Raw genomic sequence first — 23069 nt, 5'->3', positions numbered from 1 at the left:
AAAGCTGGAATTTTTCTAACCATTAAAAGTATTTTGTACAAAAAAATAATAAAAATAATAAATGTGGATAAACTAGAAAAGAAGTATTCTGTACAAAATCTGATGCTATTGTATTTGGCACTGTTTCAGGCTTTGAACAGAGGTGATAAAGACAAAATATCAAAAAAAAAACTGTATTTCTTGACTCTAGGCAATTATTGTCATCCTTTTGTACAGATATTAAAGTGGAATTTGTGTCTAAGTTAACTAGAATTTTATATTAATAGTAAATACGACATAGGTGGATGCCAAATAATAGAATTTTAGTCTTTCAGAGCATTGACTGATATACTTAAGTATCAAGGGGGTTGGGGAAAGTGAGATGGGAATGCATAAAAACACTTACAGTGCTTGGCAAATAAAGTTAATCAGGAATTTCAAATAAAAGAAAGATAAGAAAGGGTTTTCATTATTATACAAATGCAAAAACTTTTTTCATTAACATATTTACCAGGGAAATTTGGAATATAATCACAAGTAATTTTAGAGGGTGTGGGCCATAATATGTTACTTTTAATTAAAATTTTAAAACTTATTTTAAATTTAAATTCTAGTGCAATTTTGGCTTCAGGAGTGGAATTCAGTGATTCTTCACTTACCTACAACACCCAGTGCTCGTCACAACAAGCGCCCTCCTTAGTACCATATCCCGTCTAGTCCATCTCCCACCCACCTCCCTCTGTCAAACCATAGTTTGTTCTTTATCATTAAGAGTCTCTTGCGGTTTATTTCCCTCTCTTCTCCCCTCTCCCTTCCACATATTCATCTATTTTGTTTCTTAAATTCCACATACGTATGAAATCATATGATATTTGTCTTTCTCTGATTGACTTACTTTGCTTAGCATAATACATTTTAGCTCCATCCACATCATTTTAAATGGCAAGATTACATTCTTTTTTTGATGGGTGAGTAATATTCCATTGTGTGTGTGTGTGTGTGTGTGTGTGTGTGTGTGTGTGTGTGTATTTATATATTTGTATGTCATATCTTCTTTATCCATTCGTCAGTCAATGGACATTTGGGCTCTCTCCAGAGTTTGGCTATTGTTGATAATGCTGCTATAAACATTGGGTACACGTACTCCTTCAAATCTGTATTTTTGTATCCTTTGGGTAAATACTTAGTAGTGCAATTGCTGGGTCTTAGGGTAGTTCTGTTTTTAGTTGCTTGAACCTCCAGAGTGGCTGCACACATTTGCCTTTGCACCAACAGTGCAGAAGGATTCCCCTTTCTCTGCATCATCGCCAACACCTGTTGTTTCTCGTGTTGTTAATTTTAGCCATCCTGACAGGTGTGAGATGGTATCTCATTGTGGTTTTTTATTCATATTTCCCTGATAATGAGTGATTTTGAGCATCTTTTTATGTGTCTGTTAGCTATCTGGATGTATTCTTTCGAAAAGTGTCTATTCATGTCTTCTGCCCATTTCTTAATTGGATTTTTTGGTGTTGAGTTTGATAAGTTCTTTATAGATTTTGGATACTAACCCCTTATCAGATATATTGTCTGCAAGTATCTTCTCCCATTCTGTAGGCTGCCTTTTTGTTTTGTTGATTGTTGTTTTTTATTTTTTGTTTTTCGTTTTTTGCTGTGCAGAAGCTTTTTATCTTGATGAGGTCCCAATAGTTCATGTTTACTTTTGTTTCCCTTGCCTTTGACAATGTGTCTAATAAGAAGTTGCTCCAGCCAAGGTCAAAGATGTTGTTCTCCCCTAGGATTTTTATGGTTTCCTGTCTCACATTTAGGTCTTTCATTCATTTTGAATTTACTTTTGTGTATGGTGTAAGAAAGTGGTCCAGTTTCATTCTTCTGCATGTCACTGTCCAGTTTTCCCATTTTCCTTTGTTGAAGAGACTGTCTTTTTCCATTGGATGTTCTTTTCTGCTTTGTTGAAGGTAAGTTTAGCATATAGTTGTGGGTCCATTTCTGGGTTTTCTATTCTATTCCACCGAACTATGTGTCTCTTTTTGTGCCAGTACCATACTGTCTTGATGACTACAGCTTTGTAATATAGCTTGAAATCTGGAATCATGATGTCTCTAATTTTGTTTTTCTTTTTCAGAATAGCTTTCGCTATTCAGGCCTTTTTGGTTCCATACAAATTTTAGGATTGTTTGTTCTAGCTCTATGAAAAATGTGGTGGTATTTTGATAGGGATTGCATTAAATGTGCAGATTGTTTTGGGTAGTATAGACATTTTAACAATCTTCTTCTAATCCACGAGTGTGGAATGCTTTTCCATTTCTTTGTGTCCTCTTCAATTTCTTTAATAAGTGTTCTATAGTTTTCAGAGTGTAGATCTTTTATCACTTTGGTTAGGTTTATTCCTAGGTATCTTATTGTTTTTAGTGCAATTGCAAATAGGATTGATTCCTTGATTTCTCTTTCTGCTGCTTTATTTGTGGTGTATAGAAGTGCAACAGATTTCTGCATGTTGATTTTGTATCTGGCGACTTTGCTGATTTCATGTATTCTAGAAATTTTTTGGTGGGGTCTTTTGGGTTTTCTACATAGAGTATCATGTTGTCTGCAAATAGTGAAAATTTGACTTCCTCCTTGCCACTTTGGGTGCCTTTCCTTTCTTTTTGTTGTCTGATTGCTGAAGCTAAGACTTTGAGTACTCTGTTAAATAGTAATGGTGAGAGTGGGGGTGGGCCATGATATGTTGAATCTCTTAAAGCCTAGCCACTGAAGATGTCTTTTGAAGAGACAGTACTAGATGCACCCTCTTGCCTAGATTAGTTTTTGCATGTATGTATGTATCTATGCATGCATGTTTGTTGTTTTGTCTTATTTTCCTTTTTCCAAAAGAATTTGTGGTCTCTCCCCCATTTGGCACAGCCAGGCCTCTGGATCCATTATGGGGGTTAGGCTGAGACACCAATCACCTCTCGCTTTCCAGCAACAGGCCCGAGTGATGGTACAGGATACCTCATGGGTTCTTGTTTGGTCTGATTTTCTTTTTCTCTTTCTTTCTTTTTTTTAAATATTCATTTATTTGAGAGAGAGAGAGAGACAGACAGACAGACAGACAGAGTGTGAGCAGGGGAGGGGCAGAGAGAGAGGGAGACACAGAATCTGAAGCAGGCTCTGGGCTCTGAGCTGGCAGCAGAACCTGACATGAGACTGAAACTCATGAACTGCAAGATCATGATCTGAGCCGAAATCAGACACTTAACAAACTGAGCCACTCAGGTACCCCTCTTTTTTTATTTTTAAAGTTTATTTATTTTGAGGTAGTGTGTCCCTGTGTGTGTGAGTGGGGGAAGGGCAGAGTGAGAGAGGGGGAGAGAGAATCCGAAGCAGGCTCCACGCTGTCAGCACAGAGCCTGATGCAGGGCTCAAACTCATGAACTGTGAGATCATGACCTGAGCTGAAATCAAGAGCCCAACACTTAACCAACTGAGCCAGCCAGGTGCCCCTGGTCTGATTTTGCAACTTTTTCATCATCCGGTTGTGTATTATAAAAAACCCAGCAGCATCACAAAATTGTCAGAATTTTGCTCTTCTTGAGTATATTGTCTTTCCTCTAGGCTCTGCATTCTCCATTTTTCCTCTAATTTTTGTGACATTTTAAAAAGAAAAATGTCTATATTGGGTCTGATTTCAACTTCTCAAGATTTACATGTCATCATCTCAAGTTTTGTGATTATCTTGACTTTTACTTGCTCTAGAACATAAATTCCCCTACCTTTCTTTTTTCTAAAATCTATTTTAAATTATAGAAGTGATATAACAATACTAGAGAAAATTTATCTTAAATGTAAGAAAAATTGAGCCATAGTCCTGCCATCCAGTCAGAATTGATGTTACCATTTCTGTGTGTTTTGTGTGTTTCAGTCTTCAGGTGAGATGGCAGAGTGTCTCTGTGGTCACGTGTTCGTCCCACCCAAGCAGACTCCTCCAGTTTGACCCTTTCATATATCCCATGTGGCCGAGCTCGGCCACTTCTCTCCTGTTTTCTGTCTCTCCAAATCCTTCTCTTTTACATTCTCTCATTCTGTGTCCCCCCCACCCTATGAAAATCTCTCTCATTCCTTTGCAGCTACATATGGTACAATGTAATCTACCTATTAACTACCCATGCTTCACGCCACAAGATAGGAGAAGGGGAAATATGGTAATAGGTTTCCAAAAAGAATTTGGGGACAGGGAGGAGAAAGAATGATGAATTCTCAAACCAAATTCCAGGCAAAATTCTAGAACAGCTTAGTAATGTTTGGTTTATTAGCACTTAGCTAAGAGTTAGAAGCCAGCATGGGTTTATTGAGAATAAATGTGTCAAACTGAGCTCTCTTTTTTTGGAGCATTGTGGACTGGCATTTTAGGGAGCCATAAATTTAATGTATTATAGTTTCAGTAAAGCATAATCATAGCAATAAGGTAATAATACTAATACAGATAAATGGAACCATGTTACTTCAAAGCCCTCAAAGGTGGCTTCTTATTACACTAAGAATAAAATCCAGAATCCTGTATGATCTGTCTCTTGCCATCTCTTGGTCTTTATTTCCTGTGCCTCTTCCTCTTATTAATTCTTTTCCGGCTTAGCTGGCCCTCTTCATGTTTCTCCACCATGAATGTGCCAAGCATACTCAGGGCCCTTTAGGCTGGAGTGCTCTTTCCTGAGATACTTGTTTCACCTTCTCCCTGATTTAAGTCACCTCTACTCAGGAAACCTTCCCTCCCACGCCTATCTAAAATAATACACCCAACACATGCTCCACTTATATGGCTTTGTCTCTCCAAAGCTCATATCATTACCTGTGAAGTTAGTTTTCAAATATTTGAACACGTTCTCTAACTGTAGCCAGTAGGGGTTGACACTTAATAGCCTACAGATTTAAGTCCACATTCCTTAGTATGGAGTTCAAGACCTTTTGCAATGTGGCCTGAATCTAACCTTCCTAGTTTTACCTCCCGCTTCATTCTGCTTGTGTCATCCTGCACAATCTTTCCTGCCTCCCCTGAGCCACCCCCACCCACCTTGACCACACATATTCTTCCTGTGTCCATGCCCCAGTGTAATGATTAGAATAGAAGTGAGGCAGATATTACCCCTGTGATCTTAGAAACATTCTTTTGTTACTTAATACCTTGATATCTTTCTCTGTGAAAACAGTGTAAGTATCCTATAAGGTTGTAATGAAACAAGGTAATGTATGTTAAGTGCTTGGCACAGAATTAGTGCTTCTCTTTCTTTTTCCTTCACTAACTAGACCAACTCATTTTCTGATCCTGAAACATGAGGGGCAGTCACTCCTTAATTAGATTAGTAGGTCATTGTCAGTCTGGAGAATAAACTTCTGTGCCACACAAATATGTCATTGGCTTTGACTTTCCAAATTATTTTTATCAGGATGAGACGTTGCAAGTGAACTAGTGTTTTTCCAGCTTAAGGTCACTCAGCTAGTTAAGTGACAAGGTCCACCCAGGTCCACACGACTCAAAAACTTGTCCTACTATGCTGTAAGAACTATAGAACTGGCAGTGGAGGAACAGAATCTGGTCTTATTTTTATTGTGGTAATCTGAAATGGTCTGAAACAAAGCTGATGTATTTTTAGGGGACATTAACAGAGGTATAGTTACAATCAAGAAAAATATTAGTCTGGAGCATAGAAGGCACTCAATAAATGTTTTGCTTTGTCTTTTTTTAAAGTCGTATTGACTTGTCAGACTACATTTGGAATATTGTGTTCCATTCTTGGTGCCACAGGTTAGCAGTTGCTCTGCCAAACCAGACTTGGGGAGATTCAGCCAATGAACACTCTGGAAACCATGTCAGATGAGGAAGGGTTGAAAGAAGTGTGGGTGTTGAACCTGGCTGGGGAATGGGTAGAAGGGTTCGAGTGGACCAGCTTTTTTCCAAGTATTTCAAGATCTTATTGAGGAAGAGGGGTTAACTTGTTCTGTGAAGCTGGCGGGCACAACCAAGGCCAGCATTTATGAGGAAGTTGATTTTCAATCACCAGAAGAAAGACATTTAAAGTTTGTTTTCTAACAGTAGAACAGAACAATAGGGATGACATTATTCACAGGAGGAAACTTCCTGTGATTGGAGATATTTGGTTACAGGTTAGGAAATCATTTTGGGGAATATTTTATGGTGGTATATATGGTAGGTGGGAGATTAGACTTTCCCAGCTAAAGAAAATTTGATTAATCTTCTCTGTTTATTTTTATCTCAGGAGCTACATTATAAATTTCCTGGGGCCAAGGATAGGTCCCTTTCTTCTGTATCTCCAAAAGCTTCTTGAGGATGATTCTGTTTTTTTTTTTTTTTATTTATACATCTTCCATGTAAGATAATTTTTAAATAAACAAATAAACGTTCTAATCTTCTTTTGCCTCACCTCCTCTACCATTTCCTCTTCCACCAAAAAACCACAACAATCTAAGCCTGAGATAGACAGTGTAGATATGTATTATAATATTCTCAATCCAAAAGTCCCTCCCTTACGTCCTAGATTTCTGAGACTTCTCAGTCTTCTTCCACATCTGTAGTGACATGCCCAAGGTCCCAGATTGGATTGTGGCAGAAATGGGCCCAGGAATCAGGCTTTCTGGCTCCTACCCTCCTTCTTTCCATTACCCCATAACACCCATGGGACACATTGTAAGATCCAGAAATTGATGGCTGGTAGCCTGCCTCCATGTTATTTTGATGAGGGGAATCCAGGACAGTTGCTGCTATTATAAATGATTATGGCACTTTCCAAATCCTAGCTTTCATAACTTCATTCCGTTTGTTCTGTTGCCAGGTTCATATTCAGATATTGTTTTCATTTGGTGTCTGGGAGGTTGTCTTTTTTTTTTTTTTTCTGTCAACTCTTTATGGACAAGTGTTTGCTTATTAAGTTTTCTTCTGTGCTATAGTGTGAAAACATTTTTTTTCCCCTTTTGGTTTTGTTTTGTGTGTTTTATGCTCAGTGACTGTTGTGGGATTGGGTAGATGAGCCCACATACAGATTTAGGTTGGTCCTCTGTGGGTGGTTTAGAATGTTTGTGACATTTATGGTCTGCAGAAGCCGAAGGGGTGGCCTGTTCCATACCCTCCTTGCAAGGATAGGTATGTCATGTGTTTGCCAGACCAGGCTTAGCTATTTGCCTTTGGAATTTTACCATAACTTCTTTTTTGGGGACTGATTCTCCACACTTTTTTCTTTAATCTGTAAACTATTATAATTTCTTGCAGCTTTATGAAGGATTTATATGTTGGATAGATTGTTGGGTAAGGAGAAAGAGAAAGAGAGTACGGATTTGGGGAATGAGAGGCATAAGGGGGGATGCAGGGCTTGGGTCTTCTGCTGCCAAAAGTTAAATACTTTTAACTTCTTGAGATTGATTTTTGAAGGTGTTGATAGAGTGTAGGTAGTACTGCCTAGTTCAGCGTTTATACCTCTGGGTGTTTTGATAAGCCTTGTAGCTCACACATAAAGCACTCACATTACCAAATGTTAATTCATTTTATTAACTAGGGATATTTCTATGTATTTTATGTGGCACATGATTCCTTCCATCCCATTGGTGAATATGTCCAGCAAATAGTTTATGGTGAAACATCTAAAATGACAGTAAAACTTAGATTAAAAGAAGTTATTGGTAACTGACTCGTTATAGTCAAGTAGTCACATGTTTTTCATTCGCTGACTAGGATGCATGTTTAAAATACAGCTTTGGAACTCAATTAGGAGAGACAGAGTTGGAGCAGAGATGAACATGTATTAAATTAACCTAGTCATTAGTTTTTAATTTAAATACTGTTCAGCTAAATAATTTGGCACCCAGTAAGTTTTAGTGGTGCTCCGCTGGCAGTTTAAGCACATCACTAATTATTCACAGGCTTTTTTCCCCCCTCCTCTTCTCAAAGAAATGTGGAGCCAGCAATTTATTGTGGTAAAAATATTTTCGTGCACTTGCTTTTTCTGTGGAAATATTTTTCGCACATGGATGACTGGTACTACAAAGTTAGCTTTCACCGCCTTCAGGTCAGTTCGTTTTAGAACATTTGGAAAACGATACCCTTGAAATAAGAAAATTAAGCAAGGGAAAGAGCAGTCTGCAGCAGCTTGCGGAGGATTGGGTTTGAGGCTCAAACTGAAGATTTTTCCTGTCATATGATTAAAAGTTGAGAGTTCTTTAAATCAGCCTACTCAGCTTTTTCTGGAGAGAGACTTCCTACCTCGTTTGTTTCTCTCTCCTCCACCTCACATGTCTTTTATTGTCACATACTAAACCAACTGTGGGAGTTTTGTGGATAGGCTGAGAAATAGTGAAAACAAAGGACTCGATGTGTGAGAGAGATTTCTTAAAAATGTTTGTTTATTTTTGAGAAAGAGAGAGAGTGCATGCAAGGGGGGCAGGGGTAGAGAGAGGGGGTGGACAGAGGATTTGAAGTGGTCTCTGAGGTGTCAGCAGCGAGTAGCCCCGATGCGGGGCTTGAACTCACAAACCCTGAGATCGTGACCTGAACAATGTCGGACACGCAACCGACTGAGCCGCCCAGGTGCCCAAGATTTATATATATATGTATTTTAAAGCAGACAACAGGACTTTGCATAATAAAGAGCAGGGTTCTTTCTTCTGCGTACAGAACCTAGATGGTCATCCCCTCCACTTATGTGAATACACGGGAAAGTCTACATGAAGTAGCGGACAGAAGGTGGGTGTTAAAGTTTGTCTTGATCTGGATTCTGTCTCTTCCCAGCTGAAAACTCTTTACTGGCTCCCCATCACCCTAAAGCAGCGTAAATCTGAACATGCATCAGAATCACCTGAGGGCTTGTTAACACGGAATACCAGGCCTCACTCTCTGAGTTTCTCATTATGGGGAGGGGCCTGATAATTGCATTTCTAGCAGGTTCCAAGGTGATTCTGATGTTGCTGGTCCAGGCACCACACTCTGAGAACCACAGACTCTAGAGAGTGAGTTGGGAGTTATGCACATAATAGAAAGTCTTTGATGAACCCATCCTCTGCCTTTCTCTCCAGGCTTATATCCTGTTAATTCCCTCTTGACTAGTAAGCTTCAGCAATGTCCAACTGCTTTCAGTTCATCAATATACATGTGTTATTACTCAAAATGAATTACTCGTGCTCTGCAGAGAGAGTGAGGGTGATTTAAAGAGTGAGGATGGTTTTGTCTGTTTTACTAATCCATAAACACACACATACGCATCCATGAGCATCTTGATAAGGGTAGGAGCCAGAAGATGAGAATCTGCTGTTCCCCCAATGGTCTCTTCCTGCTCGCCTTTCCTAGAGTAGTGAACTGATCATGCTGAAAGGGATTCTAGTGTTAAACATGAATATCTGTGTATAACATGAGTTTTAAACACAAGCGCACCATTTCATCTGGCTCCTAACTGAAGAATCAGTAACCCATTTCAATTCCAGAGGAAACACTGTGATCAGCTTCTTGAGAAGTAGGACGACTTTATACCTTATGGGTGTTCTCAAGGATTTCAAGGGATAATTTTGACTAAATATGACTTCACCTTGTATGCCAACTGTAGGGTTCATTGTCTTGTAGGATGAGTCTTTACTGTCTCTGTGTATTTACATCCTTTCTTCTTTGTTGGATCAGCATACTCTGAAGCCATATCTGTGTCTCCATTTCATTTGGGGCTTTGTGGAGAGTACTCTGGACTGGCTCACTCAATGTGGCAATACATCATCTATCATGATAGCTTATTTAATAAGTGTTCAATGAAACTTATTGAATAAATGAGTAAAATAACAAAGGAACAGTGGAATTGGATGATCTTATTAGAAAGAAGAAGATACAGACTTTCTTTTTTGTGAGAGACAATTGTGGATCAATGGAGTATCAAAGAAGGAAGGCACCTTGGGATTGTTTAATTAAAACCCCTTTTATGATAAATCCTAGAAAAGCAAAGTGATTTTACCCAACATTTCTTTCATTTAATCATTCTGCTTATCCTTTTCTGGATAGATTTCTAGGTTAGCCAAATCACTTTTAAAGTACAATAACTAGATAAAAAAACAAAACAAAACTCTAGTATTAACTACCATGGTCTCTCTGTGGACAGATTTCCCCTTTAGCATTTGCATGTTACACTAATTTAAATTATTTCAGCATTTTGTTGACTCTTCATCATAAAAAAAAATGAATGACCATGTATTGTTCCTGCAAAGGCAAGTGTTTTATTCAGTTTGTATCCTCTTTGCTCGGGATAATAATTGGCCCTTGGGCATTCAAAAGTTTGGTCGTTGCTGAAATAAGTGAACTGGGGGAAGCTTTGAATCAGTTATTTGCCCCTTTTATAATCTTAGAACCACAGTGCTATTAAGGATCTCCAGAGATCCATTGGAAATCATGGCTTTTAAAATAAGAAAGCACTTATATCCTCTTGGCATAGACTCTATCACATTTTAATTCCACTGAGATAAATTCTTTTTTAAAAATTTTTATTGATTGATTGATTGATTTGAGGGAGTAGGGAGGAGCAGAGAGAGGGGGACAAGGCATCTGAAGCCAGCTCTGTGCTGACAGCAGAGAGCCCGATGTAGGGCTCAAACTTACGAACTGTGAGATCATGACCTGAGCCGAAGTCAGACACTCAACTGACTGAGCCACCCAGGTGCCTCCCCCACTGAGATAAATTCTTAAATTTAAAAATTCTAAATATTTTAACATCTTATGTAGCTAAATTTCATGTCATTTAATCATGGACACAATTACAGCTTAGCTTCTGTTTTCTTTTCTTTCTTTCTTTTTTTTTTTTGTAAAGTACTTCTTTTTGTCCAGTTTCTCTCCTCACTTTCATGTACTTATGTCGTTCAGCTTTCCTTCCTCAGGATGGATAGACTCTGCCTCTTCCCTCTACTCCACTTGCTTCAGAATTCAAGTATTTCGTGCATATGAGTAGCAGAACTGAGTCACACGTGTAACTTGAACCACACGGGAGTCTGGGTGATACAGTTTTTAGTTGTCCAGATTCTGCATTTCAGGGGGTTGGAACAGATCCTGAGCGAGCTAATCCACAGCATCTATTGACGCCTGCTGAAATTATGTGTCAGCTCAGTGTTTAAAGCAGTCTGTAGTCATGAACCCAGAGTTTTGCAGTGCACTTACTAGGGGATGTGCTGGAAATCCATGAAGAGATCACTTGTTTCAGCCATAGTTTTGCTTTGTGAGTTGAAAATGAAAGTAATTGCTGACTACCTGCCTTACACCCTGCCCTAGCCCCTGTGTGTGCTGGGGACACTAACCCATGCAAGGGAGTTATTGCCACCCTGACCCTGGCTCTGATGACGGTAGCTCTGAGGTAACTGCCAGTCTCCTGAGAGCCTGGGGATGGCTCTGCTTGTGGGATGTGAGCATTCTACCTCACCAACTCAAGAGCCAGCAAACAAAACTCCAGACTGCTACCAGGAGAATCTTCCTAAAACACAAATCATAGTTACTTCCCAATTTAGGATTTTCCCATCCCATCCTATTTCAAGGATCAAGATAAGCTTATCCTTCTTAAAATGGCATGCAAAGCCTTCCATGATTTGGTCCTATCTACCTCATCTACCTCAAGTCTTTCCTCTGTTCCTCTGTTTCCTCTGTTCCTTAAACAATTTCAACTATATTCTAGTTATATTCTAACTGCATGGAACTGCTGAAAATTACTCACATGTACCATGCTGCTTCATGCTTGTGTGTCTTTACTGATAAAACACCTTGGTTTGAATCCCAGATCCACTATGTTTATAGGGTTATTGCTTAGCACAGGGCCTGGCCTAGAGAAGGTGGTTAGTACATGCTAGTTTTATCAGTATGTGAGGCAATAAAATCATAAAGAAGGGGAAATGTGCTGTCTTTGGGACCAGATAGACTTTTTCGATAGCCCCGATTTAGCACTTCATTGCTCTGAATCCATAGTCCATCACATAACTATCTTGAGTGTCCACTTTCAATAAAGAATGATCTCAGGAATGTGGAAAGATAGTGCATTTGAAGTGTCTGTCACATGCTTGCACGTGGTAGATGGCCAGTTAACGGTAGTTCTTGTCTCTTCCATTATTTATATCAACTGTAACTTAACTCCTTTCTACTGAGTAACATTGGCTACTGAGGGTCTCAGAATGTCATAGTCCCTCTAAATTTTTTTTTACTGGGTCATTATTTTTCTAACTTGAGTAGCAGGAAATGTCTTATTTGTTCATAGAACTAACTAACTGGCATTCTTGGCTTTGGATTATCACAGCTTTGTGTCCCTCTGTCCACCAGGTGTGAGGGTAGGAGGCAGAAAAAAGAAAGGAAAACAAATAAAGGCCGAACTTGCTCTCTTGTTCCATGGATACTCAGAACTAGAAGAAATCTTTTCCAGATGGTCTTTTGCAGTATACTGTACTGTTTCCCCAACCCCAGCTAATATTTTATGTCCATTCTCTACCAAGCTTAATTCAGTTGCTTTCTCCTACCAAATGAATCTTGTCTTTGATATCAGCAGACTCATTTATCTGTTTAGTCTAGTGATAGTATAATTCAGAGATCGTATTTGACATTCAGGTAAGTGATGCCTGTTTGAATCTCATATTTGAAAGACACGTGCAGTTAAATATATTTATTGAAGAAACCTTGTACACAATTTACTGGCACTTGTCATTACTTGTCCATTGCCCTATACATGTAATTTTTGAGGGGAAATCTTAGCCCTGAGGCCTTTTGGCCAGTAGACTGACTTTCATATTGAATTCTATTGTCCATGAACTTTAAATTCCTTAGAAGGGGAGATGATCAGACTTTAGAGATGTGACGTTATCTGACACTAAAAAAAATATGTATGTATTGGGGTGCCTGGGTGGCTCAGTCAGGAAAGTTTCTGACTTTGACTCGTCATGATTTCATGGTTTGTGGGTTTGAGCCCCACATCAGGCTCTGTGCTGGCAGCTCAGAGCCTGGAGCCTGATTCACATTCTGTGTCTCCCTCTGTCTCTGCCCCTCCCTGATATGCTCTGTCTCTCAAAAATGAATAAATGTAAAAAAATAATTAAAAAATATGTATATATACGTACATATATATGGATATTTTTACATATGTATGTATATATTTCTAACTCCAATATTATGACATCCTACCATTTATTAAATTTTAACTATGGTATATCTAGCAATCTCTTAGTAAAATTTGGAAGAATTGATGTTCTCCCTAGGACATTTACTAATCCAAGGGGAAGGGCTAGATATCTTCTGCCACCTGGATAGACATTTATAAATTAATCTACATGAGTAAATAGTTCACTAAAGGTATCCTAAAATAAGTTAATATTCTGAAAAAGGAAACTTGATTCCAGATTTGGAGGGCAAAATGGGAAAAGACACAGCCAATCCACTATTTATTTGTTATGGAGATGGAGATGCCAAACATGTTTAATTATTTACTCAAAGTTACAGAGCTACTTAATGCAAATTGGCATTCAAACTCACTGTTTGAATATTGTTGTATATTAACTGACTGACTTTAAATAAAACTTGGCAACATTTAGTAATTACTGTGAAAAGCTCAGAAATGTTAGTCTCTCTTTCTCTTTCTCTCTTTTTTTCCACAGTGAGAGGAACGGTGTTGAAATAGTCTTAAATGAAGAACACATTGTACTTAATTTTATCCTTTTGGGCAAGGCATTGTACTTTAGCTTTCATGGCTCCTGGGGATGAAAGAGATAACGCGAGTGTTTTTTCTTCTTCCTTTACTCATTCTTCCCTAGTAACCCACCCACTCCTAAGAGAATAGCATTGCTTCATAGAGACCAGGTGTGTATTTCTTTCCAGTTCCAAAGAAACACAGAGATACTGCAAAGGGGATTTCTGCCACAGTACATCCTTATTTCATGGCGTAAGTACATTGGAAAGGAAGGATTCAGTGGGTTCCCTTATCTGTAGTCAAGGGATTTCTAAGCTCCTAAAAGAGAAGAGGTAATGATTAAGTACACAAAACTTTATGTATGTATATATGCATATATGTAAGTGTCAAGTCTTCTTTGAGACAGTGAGTTTCTGGTTTATACAAATTTAAGACCTTATTTCCCCAAATCTATCTTACAGACCTTTTCAGAGGCAATTAGATTTAATGCGGATTATGGAGTTTTTGAAGTAGTTAACAATGCTCCACAACTTCTGGAAAAGCAACTGAAAAAAATTCTACAAAACCAGCAACCTCGAAATCCCATCTATGATGTTGTAAGGAAAGGAAAGAATGATATTAAACCTGTTCAAATGAATGCCCCCTATGAAAATGAGACCATTAATGTCAACTACAATATTATGGTAAGAAAGTATACTTGATAAATATACTAGGTAACTAAAGCATTAGGTAAAATTAACATGAGGTTCCTTGGGCTTGCCTTTCTGAAATGTAACTATATTTATTAAATTTTATTGTACTTATACATAGAATTTGTTAGTTGTTGTATCATCTTTTTCATATCAAATGGCCAATTTAATCTAGCAGTTTTGTTGATATTTGATTTTTAATATGAGGAGATTCACATAACTTGCTTTCAATACTTAGGATATAAGGCTAATTTGGGGGAAGTAGAAATATGTATATCCCTTATAGTCTAGATGCACTCTAGAAAATGCGAGTACACAGTAAATTTATCTCCTTTGGGTTCTATCCTAACAAGCAGTTGGGAATTATGATTTCTGACCCTCAAGTTAGGCTATGTGACTCTGACCTCCCTGGCATTAAATTCTACTCTCAGTTTCTGGATTTTGTCTCCTTAACATGAGGTAAAAACAAAACAAAACACACACACAAAAAACCCCCCAAAACCTGGGTTCTAACATTGGTTCTTTAACTTACTGGTTCTGTGTTCTTGAACAAATCATTTTGATGAGCCTTATTTTCATCACCTGTCAGATGATACCATCACCACTTACTACTTAGGTTTGTTGTATGGTTCAGCTGAAAATAAAATGAATGTTTAACATTTTCCATGATTTGAAGTGTCTGATGGAACTAGACTAAAATATGTTCAACCCTTAAAACATAGCTCTTTTCCAGCCTGACACTTGTTCAATGCTTCTTTTACTGAATTCCAATATATTTCATCTTTGTTTACTTTCATCAAATTAAATGCATTAATAGTAATACTAATAGCATTTAAAATACTTTTATAAATACTAAAAAAGCTATGTCATAACATTGTTTTGAAGTTTAAACAAGGAAATCTATTCTGATCTATAAAGCACCATATCAATTATTACAATATTCATTCATGATAAAAAGTCTCAACAATCTAGGTTTAGAGGGAACATACCTAAGCATAAGAAAAGCCATATGTGAAAAACCCACAGCTAACATCATCCTCCATGGGGAACAAGTGAGAGCTTTTCCTCTAAAATCAGGAACGGGACAAGGATGTCCACTCTCACCACTTTTATTCAACATAGTACCAGAAGTCCTAGCCACAGCAATCAGACAAGACAAAGAAATAAAGGGCATCTAGATTGGTAAGGAAGAAGTAACATATTTCACTATCTACAGATGACTTGATACTATATATAGAAAATCTTAAAAATTTTTTTTTTCAACGTTTTTATTTATTTTTGGGACAGAGAGAGACAGAGCATGAACAGGGGAGGGGCAGAGAGAGAGGGAGACACAGAATCTGAAACAGGCTCCAGGCTCCGAGCCATCAGCTCAGAGCCCGATGCGGGGCTCGAACTCACAGACCGCGAGATCGTGGCCTGGCTGAAGTCGGACGCTTAACCGACTGCGCCACCCAGGCGCCCCATTTTTTTTTTTTTTAATTTTTTTTTCAACGTTTTTATTTATTTTTGAGAAAATCTTAAAGAATTCACCAAAAAACTACTAGAACTGATAAATGAATTCAGTAAAGTTACAGGGTACAAAATTAATATACATAAATCTGTTGTATTTCATGCAAACTCATTCCTAATAAAAACTCATTAAAAAATAAATTACTTAAACTATTAAAGGCTACCCCAAATCAATAGTAAACTCTGTAACCATTTCCACTAGATCATAAGAAAAGAAAAAGAATATATCTTCCTTGCAATTCAAAATTATTTTAGACTTCTGGTCCATTGGAGTTGGCGACCTGCAAGAGCAGTTTTGGTACCAGGTGATGGCAGAGGCCAGGCTGGAGTGGTTGAAGGAAAGCCGTGAGAAAGTGTGACAATGCCTATTACTTGAGGAGTTTTCAAGTGTTGTAAGAAAAAAGAAAAAAAAAGTGTTGTAAGAAAAAAGAAAAAACTTTTGTTGCACAAAAAATTCTGCAATCAAATAAGACACATCTTTACAGCTTTTGACAGACACTATTATGGATATTTAACTTCAGAAGATGTCAAGAAAGCATTTAGTCAGGTGGCTCCCAAGTTATCAGAAAGGACTGTTATGCAGGTATTCAGGGCTACCTCAGTGAACAAATCAAAGCACACCTGGTGGAGGGTCCAAAACATCACTATGAATAGGGAGATAAAACAACCAGAGTCACAACAACAGAGAGCAAGTAACACACTCAAAAAACACCTCCTGAAGGGCCAGGCCCTAGACAGAGTATGACTTCTCTTTAATATAGTAGTGCTCACAGGTGCAGAACACATAACAAGCTTTTAAAACACGTGAGGGACAAAAAACTAGCCAAAATGACAAAATGGAAGAATTCTCCTAAAAACAAATTCCAGGAAGAAATGACAGCTAAAGAATTGATCAAAACAGATATAAACTGTGTAACTGAACAAGAATTTAGAATAATAGAAGATTAATTGCTGGGCTTGAAAAAAGCATAGAAAACAGCAGAGAATCTATTGTTACAGAGATCAAGGAACTAAAAAATAGTCATGATGAATTAAAAAAATGTTGTAAGTGAGGTGTAAAATAAACTAGAGGCAGTGACAGCAGGACTGAAAAGGCAGAGGGGAGAATAAGTGAAAAAAGATAAAATTATGGAAAAAGATGAAGCCAAGAAAAAAGATAAAATTCTGGACCATGAGGGGAGAATTAGAGACCTAAGTGATTAAATGAAATGGAATAATATCTGTATCATAGGAGTTCCGGAAGAAGAAGAAGAGAGAGAAAGGGGTGGAAGTTGTACTTGAACAAATCGTAGCTGAGAACTTCCCCAATCTGGGAAAGGAAACAGACATTGAAATCCAGGAGGCACAGAGCAGTCCCTTCAGATGTAACTTGAATCAATCTTCTGCATGACATATAGTAAAACTGGCAAAATACAAAGATAAAGAGAGAATTCTGAAAGCAGCTAGGGACAAATGGGTCTTAACCTACAAGAGTAGACACATAAGGGTAGTAGCAAACCTATCTACTGAAGCTTGGCAGGCCAGAAAGGAGTGGCAGGAAATTTTCAATGTGCTGAATAGGAAAAATATGCAGCCAAGAATCCTTAATCCAGCAAGCCTGCCATTCAGAATAGAAGGAGAGATAAAGGTTTTCCCAGACAAACAAAAACTGAAGGAATTCATCACCACTAAACCAGCCCTACAAGGGATCCTAAGGGGGATTCTGTGAGTGGAATGTTGCAAAGGACCACAAAGGACCAGAGACATCACTACAAACATGAAGCCTACAGATAACACAATGACTAAATCTATATCTTTCAATAATAACACTGAATGTGAATGGTCTAAATGCTCCAACCAAAAGACAGAGGGTATCATAATGGATAAAAAAACAAGACCCATCTATTTGCTGTCTACAAGAGACCCGTTTTAGACCTGGGGACACCTTCAGATTGAAAGTGAGGGGATGGAGAACCATCTATCATGTTACTGGAAGTCAAAAGAAAGCTGGAGTAGCCATACTTATATCAGACAAACTAGATTAAACTAAAGGTTGTAACAAGAGATGAAGAAGGGCATTATATCATAATTACAGGGTCTATCCATCAAGAAGAGCTAACAATTATAAATGTTTATGCACCGAATTTAAAAGCACCCAAATATATAAAACAATCACAAACATAGGCAATCTTAAGAATGTGGTAATTGCAGGAGACTTTAATACTCCACTTACAACAATGTACAGGTCATCCAGACAGAAAATCAATAAAGAAACAAGGGCCCTGAATGATACACTGGACCAGATGGATTTGAGAGATACATTCAGAACTTTTCACCCTAAGGCAGCAGAATACAACATTCTTCTCAAGTGCACATGGGACATTCTCCAAGATAGATCACATACTGGGTCACAAAACAGCCCTCAATAAATATAAAAGAATTAAAACCATACCATGCACATTTTCAGATCACAATGCTATGAAACTTGAAATCAACCACAGGAAAAAGTTTGGAAAACCTCCAAATGCATGGAGATTAAAGAACATTCTACTAAAGAATGAATGGGTCAGCCAGGCAATTAAAGAAGAAATTAAAAAATATATGGAAACAAATGAAAATGGAAACACAGTAGTCCAAACCCTTTGGGATGTAGCAAAGGCAGTTCTCAGAGGAAAATACATTGCAATCCAGGCCCAGCTCAAAATAAAAAAAATCCCAAATACAAAATCCAATAGCACACCTAAAGGAACCAGCAGCACAACAAAGAAACCCCAAGGCCAGTAGGAGAAGAGAATTAATAAAGATCAGAGCAGAAATAAACAATGTAGAATCTAAAAAAACCCAAAAAAACAGTAGAACAGATGAATGAAACTAAAAGTTGGTTTTTGAAAAAATAAACAAAATTGATAAACCCTTAGCCAGACTTCTCGAAAAGAAAAGAGAGAAGACCCAAAGAGATAAAATCACGAATGCAAATGGATTTATCACAACCAATCCCTCAGATGTATAAGCAATTATCAGAGTATACTATGAAAAATTGTATGCCAACAAACTGGACAACCTGGAAGAAATGGACAAATTCCTAGACACCCACACACTACCAAAACTCAAACAGGAAGAAATAGAAAATTTGAACAGACCCATAACTACTGAAGAAATTGAATCAGTTATCAAAAATCTCCCAACATATAAGAGTCCCAGGCCAGATGGCTTCCCAGGGGAATTCTAGACATTTAAAGCATATTTAATACCTATCCTTCTCCAGCTGTTCCAAAACATGGAAACAGAAGGAAAACTTCCAGACTCATTATATGAAGCCATAATTACCTTGATTCCCAAACCGGACAGAGACGCCACAAAAATGGAGAATTACAGGCCAATATCCTGATGAACATGGATGTAAAAATTCTCAACAAGATAGTGGCAAATCGAATTCAACAGCATATAAAAAGAATTTTTCACCATGATCAATTGGGATTCATTCCTGGGTTGCAGGGCTGGTTCAATATTTGCAAATCAATCAGTGTGATACATCATATTAGTAAAAGAAAGGATAAGAACCATATGATCCTATCAATAGATGCAGAAAAAACATTTGACAAAATACAGCATCCTTTCTGCAAACCCTCAAGAAAGTTGGGATAGAAAGAACATAAGTAAACTTCATAAAAGCCATATATGAAAAGCCCACAGCTAATGTCATCCTCAGTGTGCAAAATCTGAGAGCTTTTCCCCCTGAGATCAGGAACATGACAGAGATGTCCACTCTTCCCACTGTTGCTTAACATAGTATTGGAAGTCCTAACATCAGCAATCAGACAACAAAATGAAATAAAAAGCATCAAAATTGGCAAAGAAGAAGTCAAACTTTCACTTTTTGCAGATGACCTGATACTCTACATGGAAAACCCGAGTACTCCACCAAAAGGCTGCTGCAACTGATACATGAATTCAGCAAAGTTGCAGGGTACAAAATCAATGTACAGAAATTGATTGCATTTCTATACGCCAATAATGAAGCAACAAAAAGAGAAATCAAGAAATTGATCCCACTTACAATTGCACCAAGAACCATAAAATACCTAGGGATAAACCTAACCAAAGATATTAAAAATATGTATGCTCAACTATAGAAAACTTATGAAGGAAATTGAAGAAGACACAAAGAAATGGAAAAACATTCCATGCTCGTGGATTGGAAGAGTAAATATTGTTAAAATCTCAATACTACCCAAAGCAATCTGCAGATTCAATGCAGTCCCAATCAAAATTGCACTGGCATTCTTCTCAAAGCTAGAACAAACAATCCTGAAGTTTGTATGGAACCACAAAGATCCCGAATAGCCAAAGTAATATTGAAAAAGAAAACCAAACAGAAGGCATCACAATCCCAGACTTTAGCCTCTACCTCAAACTGTAATCATCAAGACAGTATGGTATTGGCACAAAAGCAGACACATAGACCAATGGAATAGAATAGAGAACCCAGAATTGGACCCACAAATGTATGGCCAACCAATCTTTGACAATCAGGAAAGAGTATCCAATGGAAAAAAGACAGTCTCTTTAGCAAATGGTGCTGGGAGAACTGGACAGCAACATGCAGAAGAATGAAACTAGACCACTTTCTTACACCATACACAAAAATAAACTCAAAATTGATGAAAGACCTAAATGTGAGACAGGAAACCCTACAGGAGAAAGCAGGCAACAACCTCTTTGACCTCAGCTGCAGCAATTTCTTGCTTGACACATCTCCAAAGATAAGGGAATTAAAAGCGAAAATGAACTATTGGGACCTCATCAAGATAAAAAGCTTCTGCACCGCAAAGGAAACAATCAACAAAACTAAAGGGCAACCAACAGAATGGGAAAAGATATTTTCAAATGACATATCGGATAAAGGGATAGTATCCAAAATCTATAAAGAACTTACCAAATTCAGCACCCCCAAAAACAAATAATCCAATGAAGAAATGGGCAGAAGACATGACACTTTTCCAAAGAAGACATCCAGATGGCCAACAGACACATGAAAATGATGCTCAATGTCACTCATCATCAGAGAAATACAAATTAAAACCACACTGAGATACCACCTCACACCAGTCAGAGTGGCTAAAATTAACAACTCAGGAAACAAAGATGCTGGTGACGATGTGTTTTTGGTGGGAATGCAAACATGTGCAGCCACTCTGGAAAACAGTGTGGAGGTTCCTCAAAAAATTAAAAATAGAACTATCCTATGATCCAGCAATAGCACTACTAGGAATTTATCCAAAGGATACAGGAGTGCTGATTCATAGGGGCACATGTACCCACTGTTTATAGCAGTGCTTTCAACAATAGCCAAATTATGGAAAGAGCCTAAATGTCCATTGACTAATAAATGGATAAAGAAGATGTGGTTTATGTATACAATGGAATACTACTCGGCAATGAGAAAGAATGAAATTGTGCTATTTACAGCAACATGGATGGAACTGGAAGGTATTTGCTAAGTGAAATAAGTCAGCCAGAGAAAGACAGATATATGTTTTCACTCACATGTGGATCTTGAGAAACTTAACAGAAGACCATGGGGGAAGAGAAGGGGAAAAAAATAGTTACAAACAGAGAGGCAAACCACAAGAGACTCTTAAATACAGAGAACAAACTGAGGGTTGATGGGGGTATGGGGGAGAGGGGAAAATGGGTGATGGGTATTAAGGAGGGCACTTGTTGGGATGAGCACTGGGTGTTGTATGTAAGCAATGAACCATAGGAATCTACCCCAAAAACCAAGAGCATACTTTACACACTGTATGTTGGCCAATTTTCCAATAAATTATATTACAAAATATTATTTTAGATTTCCTAGACAGAACTTCAGCACAATAAATATAAATTACTATCAATTTGCAAGAGTAATCTGAATTGTCTTTATTTGCAAATGAATAAATGGCTTAAATGGTTTTTAAACTGAAACATTACAATAAAATGAAGGAAAAAAATTTTTAATTTTTTAATGTTTATTTATTTTAGAGAGAGAGAGAAAGAGCACAAACAGGTGAGGGGCAGAGAGAGGGAGACACAGAATCTGAAATAGGCTCCAGGTTCTGAGCTGTCAGCACAGAGCCCGACGTGGGGCTTGAATCTACAAACTGTGAGATCATACCTGAGCTGAAGTCAGAGGCTTAACTGACTGAGACACTCAGGTGCCCCAATCCAGGAAAAGTTTTATGTAAACTAAGCATGTGAGCCATCTTCTCAAGAAGTCAAAGACTCCAGAATCTTTAAAATAATCAAAAAACAAACCTGGATACCATAATTAAAATGTGTCACATGTTAGAAAATGACATAAAGTTAAAAACCAATGATTTAGAAAAAAAACTTTGCAAGTATGAGGAAATGTATTTTATTTAATTTCTTAATCACCAATCTTATTCAAGAAAAAGACAAATAATCCAATAGAATAACTGAAGTAATTCAACAAACTATTTACGAGAGGAATTAAAATGGAAAATGAGCAAATAAAAGGTGTTTAATCACACAGATTGTCGGAAACATGCAAATTATAAGTACAATCATACCATTTTTTAAGACGTTAAATTGGCCTACACTTTTTTTTTAAGTTTATTTATTTTGAGGGAGAGAGAGAGAGCGTGTGTGCATGTACAAGGAAGGGGCAGAGAGTGGGGAGAGAGAGAATCTCAAGCAGGCTCTGTGCTCACAAATGGTGAGATCATGATCTGAGCTGAAATCAAGAGTCAGACACTCAACTGACTGAACCACCCAGTCCTTCCAGCCTACGCTTTTAAAAAATAATAACATCTAGTGTTTGTAGAATATTAATTGCTACAGTCTTTGGAAGTTAATCTGGCAAAATCAATTAAAGTTAAAAGTACTATGACTTATGCTAGAAAAGCTGCGTAAGGATTTATCCCATAGAAGTAAATGTGTATTACAGGAGCTACAGTGCAGCATTGACATAAGTAGTATAAACATACTATATATTTATCAATGGAAGAATTATGGACTATTATATGACTATTTCAAAGAATGTGTTTGAGCTGTTGTTCTCATGAGATAGATGCACATGTTGTACTGTTCAGTGAAAAAAGTTGTAAATGAAAGTATCTAATATGATTCAATTTTTATATAAAATAAATCCTACATATGTGTTCCAAAAAACCTGTTGCATTTCTATACACTAATAATAAAGTAGCAGAAAGAGAAATTAACAATCCCATTTACAATTGTACCAAAA

The 23069-nt window shown here is 37.6% G+C and overlaps 1 protein-coding gene across 4 annotated transcripts in view; it reads left to right on the top strand.

Annotated features, from left to right (window-relative positions):
• The window catches only part of RGS22 (regulator of G protein signaling 22), a 136136-nt gene that overhangs the window by 17731 nt on the left and 95336 nt on the right, over positions 1 to 23069 (top strand). For all 4 annotated transcript variants that reach the window (XM_043601466.1, XM_043601467.1, XM_043601468.1 and 1 more), the window contains exon 4: positions 14102 to 14323. In XM_043601466.1, the coding sequence (XP_043457401.1) occupies positions 14102 to 14323 (222 nt within the window). The remainder of the gene's footprint in view (positions 1 to 14101; positions 14324 to 23069) is intronic.

This window comes from Prionailurus bengalensis, chromosome F2 (assembly GCF_016509475.1).
Source record: "Prionailurus bengalensis isolate Pbe53 chromosome F2, Fcat_Pben_1.1_paternal_pri, whole genome shotgun sequence".
Lineage (NCBI taxonomy): Eukaryota > Metazoa > Chordata > Mammalia > Carnivora > Felidae > Prionailurus > Prionailurus bengalensis.
Note: the sequence above shows the minus strand (reverse complement) of the source record. Positions and strands in the feature narration are given on the sequence as shown.